General features: G+C 35.1%; 2 protein-coding genes across 4 annotated transcripts; both read left to right on the forward strand.

Annotated features, from left to right (window-relative positions):
• The first annotated feature begins 2,365 nt into the window (after positions 1-2,365).
• LOC108682926 lies at positions 2,366-6,387 on the forward strand. The gene is made up of 3 exons (XM_018172183.1): positions 2,366-2,556; positions 3,306-3,379; positions 3,992-6,387. Exons 2-3 carry the CDS (start codon positions 3,310-3,312, stop codon positions 6,385-6,387), a joined length of 2,466 nt encoding a protein of 821 aa, XP_018027672.1. The 5' UTR covers positions 2,366-2,556; positions 3,306-3,309.
• Positions 6,388-9,332: 2,945 nt separating this feature from the next.
• Positions 9,333-20,047, forward strand: LOC108682947. 3 transcript variants are annotated; one of them, XM_018172212.2, is made up of 3 exons: positions 9,363-9,847; positions 14,379-14,598; positions 17,799-20,047. In XM_018172212.2, exons 1-3 carry the CDS (start codon positions 9,535-9,537, stop codon positions 17,800-17,802), a joined length of 537 nt encoding a protein of 178 aa, XP_018027701.1. In that variant the 5' UTR covers positions 9,363-9,534; the 3' UTR covers positions 17,803-20,047. The 3 variants fall into 3 exon arrangements, 2 of the variants coding, with proteins under 2 accessions (XP_018027701.1, XP_018027700.1); XR_001931585.2 differs by lacking the exons at positions 14,379-14,598; positions 17,799-20,047 and adding an exon at positions 10,772-12,056 and having other exon boundaries at positions 9,333-9,847; XM_018172211.2 differs by lacking the exon at positions 14,379-14,598 and having other exon boundaries at positions 9,369-9,847.
• The last annotated feature ends 1,946 nt before the right edge of the window (positions 20,048-21,993 follow it).

Here is a 21,993-nt window from a genome sequence, read left to right on the forward strand (position 1 = left end):
TGCCGTTTTCGTCCCGGTGACAGGTTTATATCTTATAAAACAAATGCCTAAGTGTATAAATTACTTGCATTTGCATTGATGACTATCATTTTTAAAGCGGTTGATTTCTTAAAGTCAATATTGTTGATAGTTTCACAAATTAGAATGTTTTATTAAATCTAATGTTTTTTAGGTAAATATCTCATATAAAATACTTTTTTATTCCCAGAGAATAATGAAATGTAATGACACTCTCGTGTTTTGCCATAAGTGTATTCAAGGTAACATCTGCTTGCACACAGAAGGTGTTAATTAGTTCAGTCATATTTTGTCTCATGTTCATACACATGAGTTTTAAAAATTCGTTTTTGTTTCCTCAGCATGGATTTTATTCATCATATTATCACGACGATGGCAAGCGATGATGTTTTCTCTCGTAATTTGTTAAGGTTTTGACACGACGTTGTGGAAGAGTCGCGAGTGTGTGCAGCGCTCAGGTCACTCAGCACAACAGGTTGTTCGTACTTTCACTCTCGACCTGCCTCGGCACCGAGCAAACTCTGCTGCACTAGACCTTATAAATACAGCAGCAACGCAACCAACTTATTACCATCTCATCCTTTACTGCATACCTGCAACCCAAATGTAGCCATCGCAACCCTCGCACCCCCTAACATTAGACCTGCAACATACATGTATCCCTTGCACCCCTCACGGCAGACCGTCAACCCACTTGTAGCCTTCGCATCTCATAGACCTGTAACATACATATATCCCCAGCACCCCTCACTGCAGACCCTCAACCCACTCGTAGCCCTCACCCAGTGTATTAATTAACTGGCATACGCCTTACCTTAACTGGGCTACCGTCTATACCAGCAACTTATTTTTGGCTCACTCATTACCAATGCAGTGTATTCTGCAGTTCAGTTGGTCCTGTTATCACGTTTCGCAGAGCATGCCAAAGGCGAGCTTGTAGCGCGCCAGGCCGCACTGCCATGCTAAATGCAACCACATGAAGTCTATCCGTTGCTTAACTGAAGCCAGTTTGTGGCTTAAATGCCTTAAACTGAAGCCAGTTTGTGGCTTAAATGCCTTAAACTGCAGCCAGTTTGTGGCTTAAATGCCTTAAACTGCAGCCAGTTTGTGGCTTAAATGTCTAAAACTGCAGCCAGTTTGTGGCTTAAATGTCTAAAACTGCAGCCAGTTTGTGGCTTAACGTTAGCTATCTGATACCTGTCATAGGCTCAACGTCAGCTATGTGCTACGAGCTTTTAGCTTAACGTTAGCTATCGGCTGGCAGTTTGTGGCTTAATAACATTAGCTATGTGTTACGAATTTTTGGCTTAACGTTAGCTATGTGCTGCTAGTTTGTGGCTTAATGATGTTAGCTATGTGCTGCCAGTTTTTGGCTTAACGTTAGCTATGTGCTGCCAGTTTTTGGCTTAACGTTAGCTATCTGCTGCCAGTTTTCAAACTGTTAGTTATCTGCAGATAGTCTTTAACTTGAAAGCAGCCACCGGCAGCCAGTTGGTGACTTGACATCTGCCACAAATAGCCAGTTGATGGCTATGATATATGGCACATTTGCTGCATTTTAGACCCCAACGCTACCCCAATTGATGTCCATGTAAGTTAATACTTAATTTTCAGACTGTAAAATGAGCTTGTCGAATCTTTTAATCAAGCTCACCCACGCAATTATTTTATGATAAACGTGTTGACTGATTGAAGATCAAAGAGCGCACTCGTTTTATGCCTCATTTTTACCTCGTTTAGCTCGCATAAAGAAAGTAACGACCCGGCGACAGGCCTATCCAGGCCTATTCTTCAATGCCGAAGCTACTATTCTAAAACGAGCGTATCGCCCATATACGGACAAGAAAACAAATGCAATCACCATCCACAATTATAACCTCAAACAAAATTGGAGATCAGAATGCCAATAACTCCTTGACTAGGATAAAAGGCAAGAATGTTATCCTGCATTATTTCCGTGGAATTGTTAACTGCAGGAATATTGTATCATAAGACGTTTCCTCTTGAGGTCAAATGTTTGCCCCAAGGCACCTTGCGCAAACGGAATCACTTTTTCTTCAGATCCTCGACATTGCACGCCTCTGCCTCTAACTTAATAAGGAGTATATCTTCATAGATACAAACAGCTTAAATCAAATGTTCAGTTGGTTTTTAGTTCAGAAAATATTTTCAGCGACGCCTAAATTCATTCTCTCATTCAAAGTTTCATTTACTGTGCACAATATTTTATGGTTTAATGCCGCAATTGTCTCACATAAAAACGTCGTAGTGAAAAATACACATCTCAAATTTTTCATTTATTTATTTCTCTCTTGTATTTCATCCAAAGATTTTCTTTAAATCAGAAATTTGGCTGGTGATGACGAAGTAAAGCGACCGTTTACACACTGAAGATCTTTAACTTCGGATGTTTAATGTTTCAAAATTCAAAATTGATTTGAAATGGTAACAGATTTTAATGTCAACACCTTGTTATATTGTCTCGCTTTCTTAGGCAAAGAATTCCTCGACTACATCTGCAGTTTCATTACTTCTGAGGTAATACTGAAAATGCGTATTTTTATTGCGAACAACATATATATTCTCCATAATTTTTATACATTGCATTTTTGATTACTAAGATAGAATAATGGACACTATCTTCTAAATTTTTTACTAAGGTACGAGATAGTCAATGCAATTTGTGCCATTTAGCTCTCTTTAAAAAAAATTATAAGATCATACATAAATTATTTATCTGGAACTGAATTACTTATTGGAAAAAGCGTTTTTTAGGAAATCAGATTGTAAATTTCTATAAATGTCTTCAGTAGTAATCAAAGTCCGAGACGAATATTAAATTGATCATATGTATAAAGATTGTCAATTCATTCTACATTTACTTACAAATGTAAATTTCAAATTCATTCAAGAATTAACGCAAAGTAAAATTCTTCACTTCACAAAAATTCTCCACACATTCAAGCATCGACCATCACAACTAAAAATTCGTGGAACAATTTTGTTGTTATGCATAGCGCCACATTGTTATGCTACATAGTCGGGTCATGTCTGTTATATGTGATGTAATTCACTTCAACTCATTAAACACTCATTTCAAGTTAAATATATGAACACTCATTTCAAGTGATGTGAACACTTATTCCAAGTGATATGAACACTTATTTCAAGTAATATGAACATTTATTTCTAGTGATATGAACGCTCATTTCAAGTGATATGAACACTCATTTCAAGTGATATGAACACTCATTTCAAGTCATCACTGTAAAATGTCTCTCTTACAGAACGATGAGACTACGGACGCTTTTCTTCGCTACTTGTATGGTGATGGCCGTGGATTCTATGCCGCAGTTCGAGCGTGAGTAATGATTGATATGACCATTTTATGACACCAACATTCACTCTTTAATTAAATAAAACATACGTCACAATGTCGGCTCACAATCCGAACGTATGGTGAATTTAAACGTTTTATTGCATTTCCGATGCACACGACTATAATTTTCAGAGTTAACATGTTTGCAGACAACAAATTAAAATTACTTCATTCACAAATGAGTTTACAATCAACATTTGCAGTAGCTGTAATATTTTTTAGTCGCTTCGGTTCTCAGTTGCAAGGAATATTCAGTTTGGGATGGAAATTTCATTCGTTTTCTGTGGCAAACATTTCTTCGTCACATCAGGATAACTGAAATATTCGGAAGCCACAATCCAAAAAATCGTCAGATTCTATCATCAGCCTGAATCGGCAAACTATCAGCCTGCAAACATACATTTTTTCTGTTTCAAGTTTATCAAAAGATGTAGGTTTTTTTCTATTCAATAAAAATCTCAAATTAAACAGCTTAATTCAATTATCTGAATAATGGCGATGAATCAAGATTATCACTAAAATAGTGTGTAGTGATTGCTATAATTTGAAAGAAATTATAGGATAACCAAATTTGCGAGTTGTTTTTTATTCCAGTTACGAAGCGAGAAATGCAAGCTTTTGAAGCTGTTCTGGGCAACAGCCGTCCTCTGAGCATCAGCAGCGCGGTCCCAGTATTCGCTTTTTCTGACAATACTCCATCAAAATTCGTAGAACTTCCAGAAGGGAAGCTGAATGGTCTGGCATTGGACCGGTCAGGTGAACCTCCGATTCCTGCTAGCAAAATTCATTTCGAAGAATCGTTTGCGCGTGGAGCGACTGATGGACCTGTGTTCGATTCCCGAAGCGGCCTGCCCAAACATCAAGGAGTTGTCGATATTGGAAATTTGGCCTCAAAACAACCTCGAAGTTTCAGTCAGTTAGGCGACGAAAGTTTTGTTCTATCATCAAGCCACAACTTGGATAGCTTCCAAGGTGGTAGTTCGCTAACATCACCGAAACTTGATTTTGGCTTCAAGCCATTACAGGAGACCACTTCCAAAATCCACCAAGGAAGCGAGTTCACTGCATCCCAGGTTGTTAAATCAACTTTCTCCCCGTCTCCTCAAATTGACCTGACTGGCGGAGGAACATTTAGACCTTCAAACTCAGTAAAACAATTTGGAGATCCAGGTGTTCTCACTGACGATAACTTAGCCTTCACAAACTTTGGGGTGTCCGGTTTTGGGACTTCAGTTGGGGACGTGGATCTTACGAGTGGTTTTGGTTCTACAGTGCTTTCAAACGTGCGCGGAGGCTCAAAAGAACCGTTTGATGTCAAAGCAGTTTCTGTAACCGGGAAACATCTTCGAGAAGACGATAATCTGTACAGACATCATGTAGGTGCAAGTTTGGTGCCAACACATGGAGGTGGTCCTGGAACGACTGTAGTAGGCAAAATTCACGCTAGCAAGGGACATAATGTGGTTAATACTGTTGGTATCGCCATTGGAGGGGTCCTTGATGGTGAAGGTGATTTGGTGACCCGTTCACTCGACAGCCAGGAAAATAATTTCTCGAAGAACACGGTTAATACCGGTAACATTCAAAAACAAGTTTCAAATACACTCTCGACCAGCCAGTCAGACTCCCACGCTGTAGTTGGGACTTCAATTTCTTTCGGAGACCCGAAAGCGCGCATAAGAGGAACTGTTGAAAGTGTTCCTATAAGTATTCGTGACATTGCAGGGCAAAAGCATGGATCATCTCTTTTGGGTGGAGTGAGTCAGGACAGATTCAGGGCTCATGAGTCACAACGACAAAGCCTTTCACTTGAACCCCAACAATTCACAAATGTATCGCCCGAGAATTCGAAAAACGTAAACTTTGATAATATATTCAAATCCTCGTCCGTTCAGTTTCCTAACATCCCTGATATTCAGCTGCCGCTTCAAGCCGCCGGAAGCTCAGCTGGAAAGAATTCTAATCCTGGAATTCCTGAAGGAAGAGCAGCGTCGCCATTCGGGCTTGAAACTGCCTCCAAGATCAACGACGAAAAACCAGCACTGCTTTCGGTCCACAACTTCCGTCCGCCTAGCCAAAACCAAGTCAAAACACCAGGAAGAGTTTCACCTTCATCAAATCATGAAAATCCACACTCACCAAGCCAAGAAGGTACCAAGCGAAGCGAACAAATCTTGAAACTTCTTCGCGAACGCGCTGCTGCACAAAACTCTGATAGTTCTTCCCAGCAGCTGTCAGAAAAGCCCTCTCGAAACAGCTTCTCTATTCCAGGTTCTGTTTCTTCTCAGAATAGACAAGTTGGACAGGACAATAAACAACAAAACTCACCGAGTGCTATTTCCCTACAGAACAAACAGATCGCTGACACTCTGGCCAAAATTAGGAATCAGCCTGGAGGACAACAATCTGTTATCCTAGCCAAATCTCCCGCTCAAGCAGCAGCAAGCCAGTTCTCCGTGTCGCAAATTCACGAACTTCTGAAGTCATCTCAGCTGTCGACCTTGGCAGGCAGTAAGCAGCAGTCGTCCGGATCAGTAAACCCAAATTCTTCTCGTACATCGGGTTCACAGTCTTCAAGTCAACTTTTGGCCATATCTGCAGGCAACAAGCCCCAGCAGCCTTCGCTATCTTCTAATCAACAGCTTTCTACTTCTTTAGGTCCAAGACCTCAACAGTCTGCCGTTTCTTTGGGTCAACAGCTCTCTTCGTCAGCTTTGAAACAATTTTCGGTTTCGAGTCAGTCGTCATCTTTAGCAACAGGTCAACAGTCCTCTATTTTATCAGGATTGAAGAACCCTCAGAAGACTGTTGGATCATCTGGAACAACTATTGTTCACGCTACTAGCGGCCAGACTAAATCAAGTCTCCCTCCTTCAGCTCTCAAGTCATTGGCAGGTCTTGGAAATCTTGGCGGGCTGGGAGCTTTAGCTGGTGCTTCAGCTGCAGGAGGTCAACCTCAAATAATTGTCAAAAGTATGTCCGAAACGTGACTCTCTGTAAATACACTTTTCAACCTATTCCTTGTCTTGGGAATGAAAAGCTCGGATGACTCAACTTCCTGTTGGTGTCTTTGTGCAATTTCACGCTTGTATATCAATAATCTCAATAGCATCCACAATCTTTGCGCCGGATTTTCTTTCATTGTAATGCACATTCCACAATTCAAAATTGTGGTTGCGAAAAAGCTCATGACCTCTCGACTTTGGAATGAAAACTTGCTTACCACTTCTTTTTATAATAAACTCTGCATTACTTCGACAATATTAGGCATGCTTTTGTGAATTTTTTCTTACATATTGGTGTACATTTCTCGGCTTGTGTGTAAATACGTTCTTGACATTGTCGTCCTTCCACTTTGGGAAGGTAAATTCCGTAATTTTATGCCCTCAACATGAGATTAGTTAAGGAAAAAAAATACGAAGTGTTGCTGAAATTAGATATTGCAAGAGCCTTACTTCTATTCTGTTTCTGCAAACATATTGCATGACTTTGCATTATTCCGGAATGCCCTGTCCACTTTTCCTGCCTGAGGACATTTTCCTGCCATATAAGACCGCTCCCTCTTTACAGTCGTTTAAAGATATCCCCCAGCCGATAAAAATATACCCATCTTACGAATAGGTTGGATTATTTTTAAGTGGATGAATGCATTATTTTGCATTTGCAATTTTGTCACCTTATTGAACTGAATGATATTCTGCTGAAGTTTCTACTATTTCTACTTCTACTTAAGCATATGACAGCTGATTCCGGAATTATTCATGTCACATGCCAAATGACTTATACTATGTACTTCCTGCTTTTGAATACTTGGTTCCATTCTACTTCTTTTAAACTCTCTGGTCGCCGTTAATCCCGACACTTGAGTAGTCAAATGGTCATGATCACCAAGATTTGAGCAATGCGTTTTGGATTCGAAACTCACAGCTTTTTTGTAACAACTCTGATCGAAGATACTGCGATGTGAAGATTCTGTATATATTCTGCGATGTCTAGAATCGGATACAGGCTAAACATCGCCTAAATTTCAACCCTTTCTCTTCTACACTATTATTTGCCATTAAAATATAGAGCGCTTGCGAAATTGACGATTAATCCATGTAAGTTTTTCCTCCTATTATTGACATAGCATAATTTTCACAACTATAGATTTTCGAACCCGAATTTTAATGCTCTAATCGTATTGTATCTGACCAACCTGCCATTCAAAACCCGTAGCCGAGATATACACGTAAAAATATTATTTGTTCTAAGTAAACACGTGTTTAATGGGAAGCAATTTATTGTAAATACAATTGTTTTTCATATTACTAGTTGTGGTTAAAAGGATATTGGGTCTCTTACTATCGGGATCGCTTCACTATCAGCTCCTGGAAAATTATCATATATAGTCGCTCAATAAAATTTGATAATTTGGCTTTAATACACATGGATGAATTTGCTTACTTCTGATTTCTTATAAAGTTAAAATCGAAGCTTCGCAGATTTTAACTTAAGAGGAAATTTTGGTCCCTCTCTATTATTTGATCATTCGTTCTTGTGTGATGTATAAATTTTCAAACGTTAATGATTTAATGATAATAAGTATCAGATCAATTGATTATTTCACTCAATCTTGAGTCATCTGAAATATTTATTTCTATTTTAAAATTAACTACTAAATTTAGCTACATATAAACAAAATTAGACCAAGTTGCGTATATCAAGCACAGTTTGGATATCATTTCGGTGCCCTAATAAGTATTGATTATTTTAATAGGGTAATTTAATTACTTTTTAGTAATAAATTGATAATTTAATTCAATATCTCATTTTGAGTCAGCTAAAATATTTGTATCTATTTGAAAATTAACTACTATGTGTAGCTACAGAAAAACAAAATTGGTATATTTTGGCAGAAGCTTTTCTTTTATGCAAGTTTGATTGAAGACGAGCGCATGCTTCTTATTGATAATCTTCTTATTCTTCTTTTCAATGACTCGAACTAAATTTCTTGCTGGCGCTGGAGATTTTATTAAAATGTATTTTGGTAACCTGCTGTTTGATCTCAGGGCGCCAGTTAGAAATTTATTTCGAGTCATTGAAAAGACGAATAAGAAGATTATCAATAAGAATCATGCTCTGGTCTTCAATCAAACTTGCATAAAAGATAAACAAAACTAGACCCAGTTGCTTATATCAAGCATAGTTTGGAAATCATTTCGGTGACTCTGTTGGAATATTTAGCCAACAATTGAATTTCCATCATATAATTGACGTCTATTAAAGTAATACAGGATAATAATTCAAATAAACTAATCTGTATTGTACTGAGCAGCGCTTCATATAACTGACGTCTATTAAAGTAATACAATATATTATATTATATTATATTACACTATATTATATTATATTATATTATACTATGAAGCATATGTGATTCCAAACAAATTTTATAATTGCAAATAAGTTAGAATGAGCTCGTAAATGAATTTATTGGGTTGTACATAAATGACGTCCTCATAAGCCATATATATGGTGTATATATAACTACTGACCACGCAAGTCATTTATTGAGTAAGAAAATTAATACCAACCTCGGAAATTATTTATTTAATGTTAACATAAATGACTACCGTGCAAAACTATGTATGTAGAGTAGAAAAAAATACTTACCCAGCAAGCTCATGTATTGTTTTTAAATAGATATACCAGCCTAGCTAACTTCGGAAAATACAGTCAAATTTGGTACTATTATTATGATGTTTGAAGATAAATTTATAACTGGCATTGAATTTCATAATACATATACAGCAATTAAGAGACCATTACTTCACGTTCGCGCTCACAGTTTTGCGCTCCACTAACATTTTTTAATTGGGCCTTGGAACCTTCCATTTATTCTTCCCTTATACAGGATACCAGCCCCTTCCTCTTATTACATTTTCTTTTCTATACTTTCTTCTGTGTCTTCAGACTTGTTTTTTCTTTTCATTTTGATTAGTGTTCATTTTCTTCATCTCATCCTTTTTTCTTTCATCATTTCCTCTATTCCATCCACTTACATATCCTAAAATGGAAGAAACTGAATTCAAGAAATACAAAATTTGACCTCTCCCCTCCCTTTACCCTACAATCGAAGAAAATGAATTCAATGAATGCAAAATTTAACCCCTCCTCTCGTTTTATACCCTCGTTCCCTCAGAGGAGCTGGGTCAATGAAAGCAAAATTTAACCCCTCCTCTCGTTTTATACCCTCGAACCCTCAGAGGAGCTGGGTCAAGGAATATATAATTCAACCCCTCCTCTCGTTTTATACCCTCGTACCCTCAGAGGAGCTAGGGGTGGGCGGGGCTGACCTAGCGAGCCTGTTCGGCAAGCGACGTCGCAGGAGGCAAATCTTCGGCGGCGAGGATCAGTCCAACGCTCAGTCCTTCGGCAACGCTCTCAGCACTGGCGCTGGAATATTCGGTAAACACTTCAATTATTTCTAATTGTTACTAAGTCCTAAACACATTAATGTATTTAATATTACTTTTACCACTATCACAATTAATCTGTTTTCTATTAGGTTGATTGTTTCATACAGGACACTGTACTAATATTTTATAGCGAGATTTCAATCAGTTATCAAAAAGTAGAGGTATGAAAATTCACTGAATAAAAGCGGGATAAGAGACAAGCAAAGAAAAATTATAAGCATTGTTTCTAGTATTTGTAATAAATTCACCTCTGTTATTCATCATATGTTAGCCGATAATCGTTCGAAGACGCATACCGCATAGAAATTGCGATACATTGCGTTCAAATGCTAATTCCAGTTCAATTAATTTGATCAATTTCTAGTCACTTCATTCTTGTGCATCCTTATTAGCAGCTTAAAATTGTGAGCAATGGTTAGTTAAAAGTCGTAAATATGTAAACATTAATTATTCATTAAATTCAACAATTCTATTTCAAAAAATTTCTTACCAAAAGTTTCTAACTGAATCTTTTCATTACTTTCCTGTTGTGGCAGTTAAATGACCGCTGCAGTATGATTTAATTCGCATCGTAATTTTTTTTATTTTCACATTCCGATCATATTTAATATTTTTCCCACAGTATTCACCAATTCACTGACTTGTTGACAGCGTGCAATAAACATATTTTTTTATTAAATTGGTGACAGATTTTTCTTTTGTTCCTATTCTAACAATAAGTATTCCTCATTTACTTCCCGAAAGAAAGACATTTACTGCATTCACTGCGGAAGTAATTCTACTATTTTCAGTTTTCTAATGCACCACAACTATTTTACCTGAAGAACAAAAATAAATGCATCCTGAAGACTACAAATATATGCATTTTTCGCCAATACGACAGAAAATTATTTGTTGTCTCCCTTCCCGACAGAACCCGACGATGACACCGACAATACTGCACGAGAAGAGTGACATTGAGACGACTTTTAATGACGGCTAACTCCTTCAAAAATTTGGCAACGATTTATTTTATATCAATCAGTAATAATCAGATAGTTTCTAACATCCGAATGATTATTCATCAATGAAGCCTAAATTTCAATTACTATAGTTTCATTTCGAGATCCCGAGATTTTGAATCATGCAATTACGATTATCAATCAAAGTTATATCCAATAACTACCATAGTCAATCATGGATCAACTTCATAGCCAATCAATAACGTATTAGTAATTAATTAGGCATCCCTGAGAGATTCAAGAACGTGTACCAAATAGCCGACTCAAAAACTTTGACCTTATGCCACGATTTCGACGCCACTCGATGGCTTGCTCTTGATTATTTCGATCGAAAAATAGCGTATGAAATTTGAGCCGAATTATCGCTAAACAAGCGTTGGCAAATATTAAATAAGAAACATATTCTTTTATGCCTTGTAGTAGTAGAAAGAGTAATTTCTTTGAGAAAACCGTCGTTTTTCAACTGGTTCCTACAAACTTAGACAAATCCAAGCCATATCCTCCTTTAGCAACGAAATCGAAAACCTCGATTTCAGAGTAAAAATCATTAAGCAAACCTAACCTTTTCAAATCTTTGACAACGATCAGATGGATATTGCATTTTGCCAAATAATATTTTCAAAAGAGAGTATTCTATTCATTTGTCCAGTTACTTTCAAATATTTTTAGCAGGTACAGAATGCTTGTGAAATCATTGTTAAATTACATAAAAACATGCCCACTGTAAAAACGGTCTAGACCTCAGCAGACAGGAAACTTTTGAACCTTACAGTCACTAAAACAAATGGACATGAAAACGGCAGTTGTACAATGACGATTTATTCAAAGAAATGGTCAATAGTTTCCAATGTATCGAACGCTTTGCTTGATATTTACTCGTTTCTCCCCTTGATTTTCAAAATCAATTTACTTTAGCGATAATTATTGAGTTTAATATTATCCAAACAGCATCATACGCCTGTTCCATTAATTGAGAATTTAAATGTTCAAAGAAATGCTATATCAAACTGACATGTTTGAGGCAAATTTGAGGAAAATTAAACTCCTTCTAAAATTATTTTAAAACAGAGTTCGAATCTTCGTTTAATACTAATTTTAATATAAGCGTAATCCTGTTATATATTTCTATCTTTTGTTGCTTCTATGTTTAAGCCGCATGACTATGTTCTCGAATGGAATACAAACTGGGACAAGCTGCATCGACAATTTTTACCCAAAGTTTAATTTATGTTGTTCGTTTCATTTAATAAGATATAGAATGAATATTGGCCGAAAAATATTCTTGTTGTGGCAATGCAGATAAAAAATACTCTGTCAACCAACTTTTTTAAGCGATCAGTTGATGGCGATTACAACAGCAAAAACAAGAAAATCTGTAGTTTTGATACATTTTTTGCACTTTAACAGCTTTAAGAACATTGCCCTTTATTATAATGTTGTGAATAACGCGCTACAAAACCAGCAATTCTAGAAGCAAATAAAGAGTTATAAGGGAACTTAAATTTCAAAGAACTTTTTATGTTCATTATTCATTCGAAAAATTGTTCCTTCTGTTCACGTATTAATTGCATCCATGCAACAAAAAATCTTACCTCTTTTTTGAAGTTCTAAGTCACAAATCACAATACACGTTGCATCATCTAAGAAAAATATTGTACATGTATCTGTTCAGTGTTTTGACTTTTCGTCGGACTTAATTCACTTTACTAAAATCCAAACTATTTGTGAAACAAGGACATTTTAACGCTTTACCAAAATTTTTGCTATTTTAATATTTTTTACTCGCAAAAAGGTTCAACCTCGTCCTTTAAAAAACATTATTTATATTTATACTACCGATTTGCTTCAGTCACACGGATCAAACATCAAGGGAAACGCCATATAAGTTACCCATTATTTGAATGGAGACGTTTCGTATACCAGCTCCTTCAGCAGTTTAAAAGAACTGCACGCTCAATTGTATGGAACAGAGAGAACAATATCAGGGTAGAAATAACCTCCATATACCCCAAGAAAAAGCAAATTTTAAAATAATTGACCTACAAAATTATTTGAATTGAAAAGAATCTCTGACACGTTTTTAAAGAAATTATTGTTAATTTACTTGGCATTTTCTTTGTTTTGGGATTCTTCATACCAAATACCATTATCATGAACATGTTTGATCTTTGATATAATTGCGTATCTGAAAAAATGCTATTTAATAGGCCTTTGAGGGGTGGTAAGCTATTTTTTATTCAATTATGTTATTTTCATTATCAATTACTCATGAAAAGCATATTGACCAACAAACACTAGTAGACAGAAAAAAGGAAATTTTGACTGAAGATTTTACTTTCTGTTTGCTTATTTTTTGTTATCTGCTCTAAATCAACTTATCCTACTAATATGCAACGATTCTACTGAACCTAATACTTGCATTAACTGCATCTACAACTTCTTTTATTATCTAATATTTATGTCTTGATATCTTAATTTTTAACATTCGTCTTTCTTTCTCTATGGCTAATTTTCCACAAGTTTCAGTTTAAATTAAGTTTTCTTACGTGTAATATTTTTCTAGAAGCCATCTGGTATTATAAGCGCAATTAGTTGTTGAAATGGTTTAGCTCTACGGATCATTAAATCAATTCTATTAATTATTATTGAATGTGACAAAAATGTTACTAATTTCTTAATATGTTTTTTTTAAGAAATGTTTCAGGTCATCATTCTACGGTCAATGCAACGCTGGTCAGAAAACAATGTCATCGTTCGTAGATTTGTGTCGGATGCTGGTCTCGTGGGGGATTGTTTCATTAACTAAACACATTTTCACTATTTTACAACACATTAAAATAATTGATGCAGAAACGGTATAAAATTATTGAACGAATTTTACCACAGTGTTTAGGTACAGTTTATCATCTACTTGAAATTCTAACTATTCGTGACATATTCAATATTCTGGTGGGCTGCTACAATTTATTTATTAAAATTTAATTATTCAATATAATAATGATAATTATTTACTAAACAATAATTTCACTTTTAAAAGATATTCATGAATACGATTGGTAACGACCTTTTATATCAGCAAGGAACTTTCACATTCCTCTTTAGAAGACACTATTTTAAGGGAATATGTCATTTGAATTTTATTATTTATCTTCGAATTGTTAATTCAATCCGAACAATCTTCAATCTCCCTTGCAGCTCCACCAAACTCAAAACTTTGGTCATGATTGTGCTCATATATAACATAAAATATTTCCTTATACCGGCACAAATACCCGGCATTCTTCACTTCAATTTATATTAAATTTCGTCTTTTTGAATAACGAAATATCTTGGTTCTAATGGAGTCAAGAATTGAATGGGAAATTTTCCCCGAAAAAAGGCGTCTTCTATCACATTTACAAAAGATTGACTACAATAATTTGTGATAGAGGACTACATTTGGAATTGACTATTTACCCCCTGGTTTATTGCCAATTTTAATGTAACTGGCTTCTTTTGGCCTTCCATGAAAACTGACAGGCAGCACATTGGGGTTGTTTCTGGACAAGGTTTGGGCGGCGTTCCGGGAGTTTATAGATGGCACAGAGAGCATTGGTTTACTCGCCATAGACCAACTGGGAGAAATGCTCTCGAGTGCCACATCGAAATCAAATAACTCCACTACAACCACCACACCTACAACAACTTCAACTACTACTACTACAACCACTACTGAAGATCCTGTTTTGATCAAGCGCCGGTACAATATACATTAAAGTTCTCATTGGTGTTTATACATGTACATTCATTAGTGCAATTAAGTTTGCTCTTACCCTTGTTGTTGGTGGAACCCCAATCTTGATTGGTTCGTAATTGCCTTGGTTTTTCATGTAAGTGGTTAATGGTTACGCACCAAGCTTCACAAAATCGACGCATTATTATTTAGTACGGCTTATGCACATCCATTTAGATTGTAGACTTTGCACGCAAAACACTCCTATCCAGTTTGATTAATATTTATCTGTCTGACTAAATATCTTGGTTTCAGAGGTTTCCTGTTCTGTAATTACTGGATTTGTATGGGTTTATAGTTATGGTTGAAGCATACATTATTTGTATATAAAAATGGCCGGAATGAATCAATTAAATGACAAAACTGCATACAGGTAAATATTTATCTTGACGAAAAGCGATCAGCACAACGTGTATGTATATATTTGTTGAAAAAAAATTTCGAACCTGGTCGGATCACTGCTGAATATAATAATTTAATTAGTGAAATCCTGAAAATATTAAAAATATTTTTTCTGCTCTTCCGAAACGATGGAATTTAGTCTATTTTATTTTGTTATGAAATATTCAGCTTACGATACGCTTTTGCTAATTATACTTGAACCACAAAATTTGCGACTGTGGTTTACTTTGTAATTCGGATACCACATGAGTGATTCGAATTTCTGCTCAAACACACAACATTGGCGAGCTTCAAATTTAAAGTTTCAAACCGTAAATCTTTGAAGTTCGACGCGACGGAATTACGTTTTTGGCTAACCATTACATTTTGTGAACGTTCTAAACTTGAGCTCTGAGGACCAACATTCAGGAATTTATACGCAGAAATTTCGCAAGCTTATGTTTTCGTATATGCAATGAATGCAGCATACAACATGTTCTTCATTGTTGCAGTTTGCAACGAAAAATATTAACTTTCGCATACCTAATTTAAATTTCAACCGCTCTAGCTCAAACAAAATGCTAATAGACAACTAGGTTATCTGATTCTTAGACCGATATCTCATAATTGAATTTGTAGACCGAATTTATTGTTGGAATCCACATATAAGCTTCACAATGACGCTTCTAATTGGATGATACGTTAAATGATAATGAAATAAAAATATATTGCTAACAAATTCTCATTCATGTAAAAAATATAATACAAACTACCCAATCTATTTTACGAGCGTTGAAGAATTTTTATCTGCAACTACCGTAGTCACCATTTTTTATTATCTTCAAAAGCTATAACAATCGTGAACGTAAAATTTAGCAAAGGGTTCAAATAAAAAGAGATTAAAGCACTGGAAGAAAAAATTAAACTATTAAAAAATTATTTGCATTCTTCATGATTATGGGGAAAGCGATTTGAAGAAATCAGCCAGATTTTCGCACTCAGTTCCGAGATGAACGTACATTTGAATCAGATTCATTTTGAAGAAAATATTGGCACTGAGAAACTATTCAAGTTTGTTTTGCTGGACCTGTTTTTATGCATCTTAATTAAATAATAGTTCATATTGATATATGTATATATATTAAATATAATTTCAAATGTATATTTGATGTGACTAAGTAAACCTCGTATAATTTGAGCTTTAATTTGTAAAATAAGTGTTTTTACCCCTCTTGTTTAAGGCTTTTTAGCGCATTTTCTCATTTAGAGAAAAAAAGCTCTAATGTGCTCGTCATATCCGTCCGTGACGTCCGTCCGTGACTTCACGTCACGGACGGACGAGAAAATGCGCTCTCTGTCACTCACGGCAGTGAGTACTGAGTTATATTTTTTTTTTGTTTATAGGTGTGTTTCTGATTAATATCAGTTATGAAGCTTTATCAAGTCGCCTTATATTCTTCAAATTTATCAGTATTCATTCCAGGAAAAAATTTTTTGATCAATTAGTTGCTGTCGAGTTATCGGCAACCAACCACTGTTATTGATATTATATTCAAAAAAAGTATATGTAATATAATTTTTTGTGTTGTAAATTGTGTATTTTATCAGTTTTTATATTTACATTTAACATTTGCATTTTTGAATTGTAATCTCTGTACATTTCTGAAGGTAAGTGAAAAGTATTTAACCATAATGCACATGTGTAAAAATTGCACACTGAATTTTTCGAAGAATTCACGGTACCGGTAGCAGGAGCGAAAACCGACGCATGCTTTTTAGGCAGCTTATTTTTATTTTTCTGTAGGGGAAATTATTGACATTTTATTGTATTTTCAAGATCATGTTTTGTATGAAATCTATTTGCATCCGCACACAATTATTGCACATTGCATTGATTATAGTTTTTAATTCCTTTGTTTGAATTTCTCGAAGTTCACCAAAAATTAAATATAATTAATGTTGTTATGTAATGATATTATCCATTGAGATTTATAAAGATGTGGCATAAAGCTGAGTGTTAATAAGATCCGGTTTCTCTGAACTAATTCGTGACAAAATGTGAAATAATCTCAATCCATGTAAAAAAAGTCCTCCTCACGCTTGATTATCGTACTTTTTATAAAATTTTCAAATTGTGTCGCCGTTTCTTCCTGCTGTCGAAAAAAAGCTTTTTTCGTAATGTTTTTTGGATACATTTTATGCAGTCCTTGTTTGATACAGCCTCATTTCCCCGGTGCCTGACTCTGAGCTTTAATTACCCATCCTTTTTAAATGTAAGATTTATACTTCTGTTTCATTGAATTGAAACCATAATTTGTGCATATGTTTATAAAATATATTATTTTCATATTATTTATAATATTATAAAATATATTATTTATATTATTTATATTAAATCATATATTATATATATGATTTTTTCCAAGATAGCAGAAACAACACTTTAATTTGCCATTGCGAATTTACAATTTTCAAAAAGCATTAAAACATGAATTTTATTTTTGAGAATTAATCTAAAAGTGTTGTTGCCTAGACAGACAATAAATAATTTTGTAATAACGAGTGTAAATTCTCTGAAATGTAATAGTACTTTCTTTTTTATTTTTAAGAATTATTTTAATTTACTTGTTGAACTAATTCTCATTTAGCGATTAAAACAATTATCTCTTGTCGATCTCAAAATTTCCCTATAACTTAAATTCACACAAAGTTTGTACAAAAAAATTATTCAGCTTACAGCTTATTTCGAGTGACAAAGTGAATTAATAAAATTCCTTGTCCCACAGGTAGCGCTCTAGGAATCTTCCTAGACTCCGTATGGGAGGCGTTCCGTAATTTCCTACGAGCCACTGAGACCGTCGGACTCTTAGCCCTGGACACTAAAAATGACCTCATACTGGGCACCACCACCGAGGCAGGGCAGACTGAAGAAGATGTCACCGAAAAAGCTGTTGTTGATGCCAACCTTAATGGCGACGAGCTCGTCAGGAGACGGCGACGACAGCGACAATAGATTGTTTTTAATGTGATGAAGACAGCTATAGGTTCAGATATTGACGTTGTTGCTCTAGGAATGATGTGAAGTTATTGCTTAATTTTCAGGATTTATTGACATTTGTTTCATTATATCGTTAAAATATACCTTACAGATTTAATTGGTATTGTTAGAAACATTGCATTGAATGTTTTACTTAATGTCTGTCGCCAAAATTTTTCATGTAAATATGTACATCAATATACATATGTTGACCCTATTTATGAACTATAGTATGACTTAGACGATGCACTCATTGGTCATTTAATACCTTTTCCGTATTTATTTTAATAGACTTTCCTTAAGAAGGATCATTTCTGTACATTGAACTTCTTCATATTTCTCTACATGCTTACTTTAATTTGATTGCTGAAAAGAGAGACTTTCGATCGAACGTATAATCGACCGAAATAAGGGAAACCATACGAAATAATAATACTTACGTCTAACCTCAGTATAACCATCGAATGCAACGTTAAGTTCCAACTCATTAAGTGATATATTTCGTAGTGAGATTTAAATCTAAATCTAAATAATCTTTAGATAGCTTATAATCCTCCAACAATTCCTGCTTTGCCATGAACGGATAAAATAAATCGGAAGGATTAACGTTCTTCAATTAGCACGATAACTTGTCAAGGACGCAAGAAATATTAATTGTTTCAGTCACTGGTTCAATTTTGTGTGATAATTGTTAAAAGATACGACGTTATTTGATCAATTTGTAAAAATGTTCTTTATTTGAGTGAAATAGTGAGTAGTACACTGAAATAATTAAATTTTAATTTTATAATCAATTTTACAAAATTTTGGTGAGAAAGAATTGACAGGTCTTAATAAAATTCTAGCTTAACTTTTAATTCAAGAAGTCTGGAAATTACTGAATTGTTGATCCTAATTATTTAGTTTAGATGTATCGAAACCAAATTCTTAAATTTTAATTGAAAATTCATCTAGAAGTTAGTGTGGCCTATAGTTCTTATATAGTTTTCAAACTTATTTGTGGCATGTAAGTCAATTGACTTGAAAATTTAAACTGATATCATTAAGTATTTTTTTAACTTAACGAGCGATGGCTCAGTTTTGTGCGAGTGGGCAATGTTATAAAATATTCGCTGTTGAAACTTTTGAATGTTTGCGTGTAATAAATAAATTATATATTTATAAATTATTTTTTAATGTTGACCCTATTATATACATGAGTCACTATAGAATATAGTGACATATAGTCACTATAGCAGAAGATGCATCGAAGTAATTCAAGAGTAATTTTTATTACTTCTTAATAAAAGAAACGTAAATTTGGATCTCTTTGCGCAAATAAATTAAAAGCTAACTTAGTTCCCTGATACCAATAAAAATTCTCCAGAATAACATAAAGCTATGTATTTTGTGTTTCGGTCACGTATCAGGGATGTCACTGCCTACGAGCAGTACAGCGTCTCGTGGTTGATAGTAGCAATATTTAGAGCAGACGATGGCTGAAAATTTTACTAAAAACAAACTTTAAAATTTAAGAATGAAGACTTCGTTTCAATCACTTGTTATACTCAATAATATTGACATGTTAATTGTAAACGCCTCTCCCTGTCGTACTTACGTACTAGAGCAGGCCTCTACTCCGTATCCTGTCCTTTATTACGATCAATATGTGCAGATTGCGATCAGATATAACTATTCAAGGAGGTGTTGAATAATTCGATAATTTATTGTTAATCGTTAGGGTCCCAACTACTGCTGTGAGTGTCTTATCTTTATGAAACATAGCAATACTTTTATGTCCTGAATATATCGATATAACTTTCCTCGCGCGTGGAATAAACCGAAAAATCTTTTACAGTAACTGGCCAATGTAACACAAATTGTTGACGTAGTCGATTGCGCCAGAGATTGTTTAATAAATAAAAGTGTTTGTTGTAGCTTGTGTCAATTGCTTCGCCTAAAATTAAGATTTTTCTTTTTATTTTCAGCTTCCAAACAATAAAGGAAACTGAGAACTTCTTTCATTTTGTTAATTGCCTTGGCAACAAAGCCCGCTACTTGGACAGCCATGGCAGACCAAGAAAATTAAAGCTAAAATCTGGATGCCCCAGTTTTTTTTTTCAAGGTAGAGTTGCATTTCGAACTAAATACAATTAACCAATTAGTGAAACAAAGTCTGGCTTTCACTGCATTTAGGGTAAGTTTGTTTTTCTCAGAGTGGTTTCGAGACCTCGAAAAATGTTTACTTGGCAAACCTTTCTTGTTTACTGATCGGTTCTTCAGGGGAAACGTTAACCTCAAACGTGTTAACCGCGCACCCTTAATAGGGCTATTAACAATGTTAGAGAACTTGATTTTGCGCGTGAATAGTACGCTTTGTAAATGAATTACAACAGCAGCAATTAATTTAATGAAAAAATGATTTGTACAAAAAATTTAACCCATTTTACTTCATCAGCTTATTTAAAATGCAATTGTGTTTTTTGGCTGATGTGTAAGAAAATAACGCAAATATAACTATTTTGATTGATTTTATTAAGAATCTACTTGAAGTTCTCCGAGCCCTCAAAAGAATCTCAAAGGCGAAGTTCAACTTCAGCGCTGAAATGAAGAATGAACGGTATAACTATAAACAAGCGTCATGAGCTGCTAAGTTTCTTAAGGCAATAATTATTTTCAATATTTCCAATTTGAACGGCAAAAGAAATGAACACGGAAATATCCCATGTCGTAACTCCAAAACTAACTGACATAACAAGAGCTGGTAAATATCAAAATAGGACGAGGAGGCAGGTGACAAACGCAAATTATTCACAAATGCAAATTCATATTACACAATTGCAAGCTGGATTTGAATTTTCAATGATAAGAAGGGTGGCAATGGTTTAGGTCAGTGGTTCCCAAAGTGGGCGATATCGCCCCCCTAGGGGCGATGGAAAGATTTTGGGGGGCGGTAAGGAAGAAAAGGGCGATTGGGGGGCGATAGGGGGGCGGTAGTCCGAAGTCAGAAGTTCCAACGTTTGTTAGACGATTTGTACACAACACGTGCAGCACATCATGACTCCCAGCGATGGTTTTTTCACCCAGATTTGTTTTTTCAACTTCACCTGGTTTTACGTCTCGGACAAATTTACAGTCGGACTCGCGGCCGGTCTCACGTCCAATTACTAAATTCAACGGTCATGGTATATCTCTCAAACTAATGAACTTAACTCGATGAAACTTGGTACACGTATTCATTAGGACCTAACGGTAATGTTTAGCTCGTGAAAATTTTTTGAATTTTGCCTTCATTTGTTTTTGCCATTTTTAAATGGCAATACGGGCCGAAATTCAAAGTGATGAAGGAATTTCTTCCAAACTACTGAACATATTTGAACGAAATTTTGAATTTACAACCCTAACTACCTAACAGTAATGTTTAGCTGGTGCAAATTTTTTCGATTGTGCCTTCGTTCGCGATTTTTTTTTTTTATTTCACCTTCATTCGTGATTTAAACAGCAATACGTGCTTAAATTCGCAGCAAGCAAGAAATTTCTTCCAAACTACTGAACAGATTTGAACGAAACTTAGTATTTAAATACCTAACCTCGGCAACGGTGATGTTTAGCTCCTTACAAGTTTTTTTCAATTTTGCCATCGTTTGCGAGTTATACGGCTATACGTGAACGGCTCTTGGTTAAAACGGCCGGTAGAAAAGCCGGTCGTTTTTCCTATATCTGTATAAATCGCGAACGAAAGCAAAATAAAATAATTGTGACAAGCTAAACATCACCGTTGGGAGGTTAGGTATTTATATACAAAGTTTCGTTGAAATCTGTTCGGTAGGTTAGAAGAAATTTTTTGATCACCACGAATTTAAGCGACAAATTACCCGGCGACACGGGCCGATAAGGAAGTGTGAAATCAAGGATGACAGTGAAATGAAAAAAAAAATCGCAAACGATGGTTAATCAAAAAATGT

Source organism: Hyalella azteca, unplaced genomic scaffold (genome assembly GCF_000764305.2).
Source record: "Hyalella azteca isolate HAZT.00-mixed unplaced genomic scaffold, Hazt_2.0.2 contig6408, whole genome shotgun sequence".
NCBI lineage: Eukaryota > Metazoa > Arthropoda > Malacostraca > Amphipoda > Hyalellidae > Hyalella > Hyalella azteca.

Excerpts from the sequence above, each read along its gene's own strand:
- LOC108682926 (XM_018172183.1), top strand. The coding sequence starts at position 3,310 with ATGAGACTACGGACGCTTTTCTTCGCTACTTGTATGGTGATGGCCGTG. Across the intron at positions 3,380-3,991 it reads TTCTATGCCGCAGTTCGAGC|TTACGAAGCGAGAAATGCAA; the intron begins GTGAGTAATGAT and ends TTTTTATTCCAG.
- LOC108682947 (XM_018172211.2), top strand. The coding sequence starts at position 9,535 with ATGCAAAATTTAACCCCTCCTCTCGTTTTATACCCTCGTTCCCTCAGA. Across the intron at positions 9,848-17,798 it reads CACTGGCGCTGGAATATTCG|GTAGCGCTCTAGGAATCTTC; the intron begins GTAAACACTTCA and ends CTTGTCCCACAG.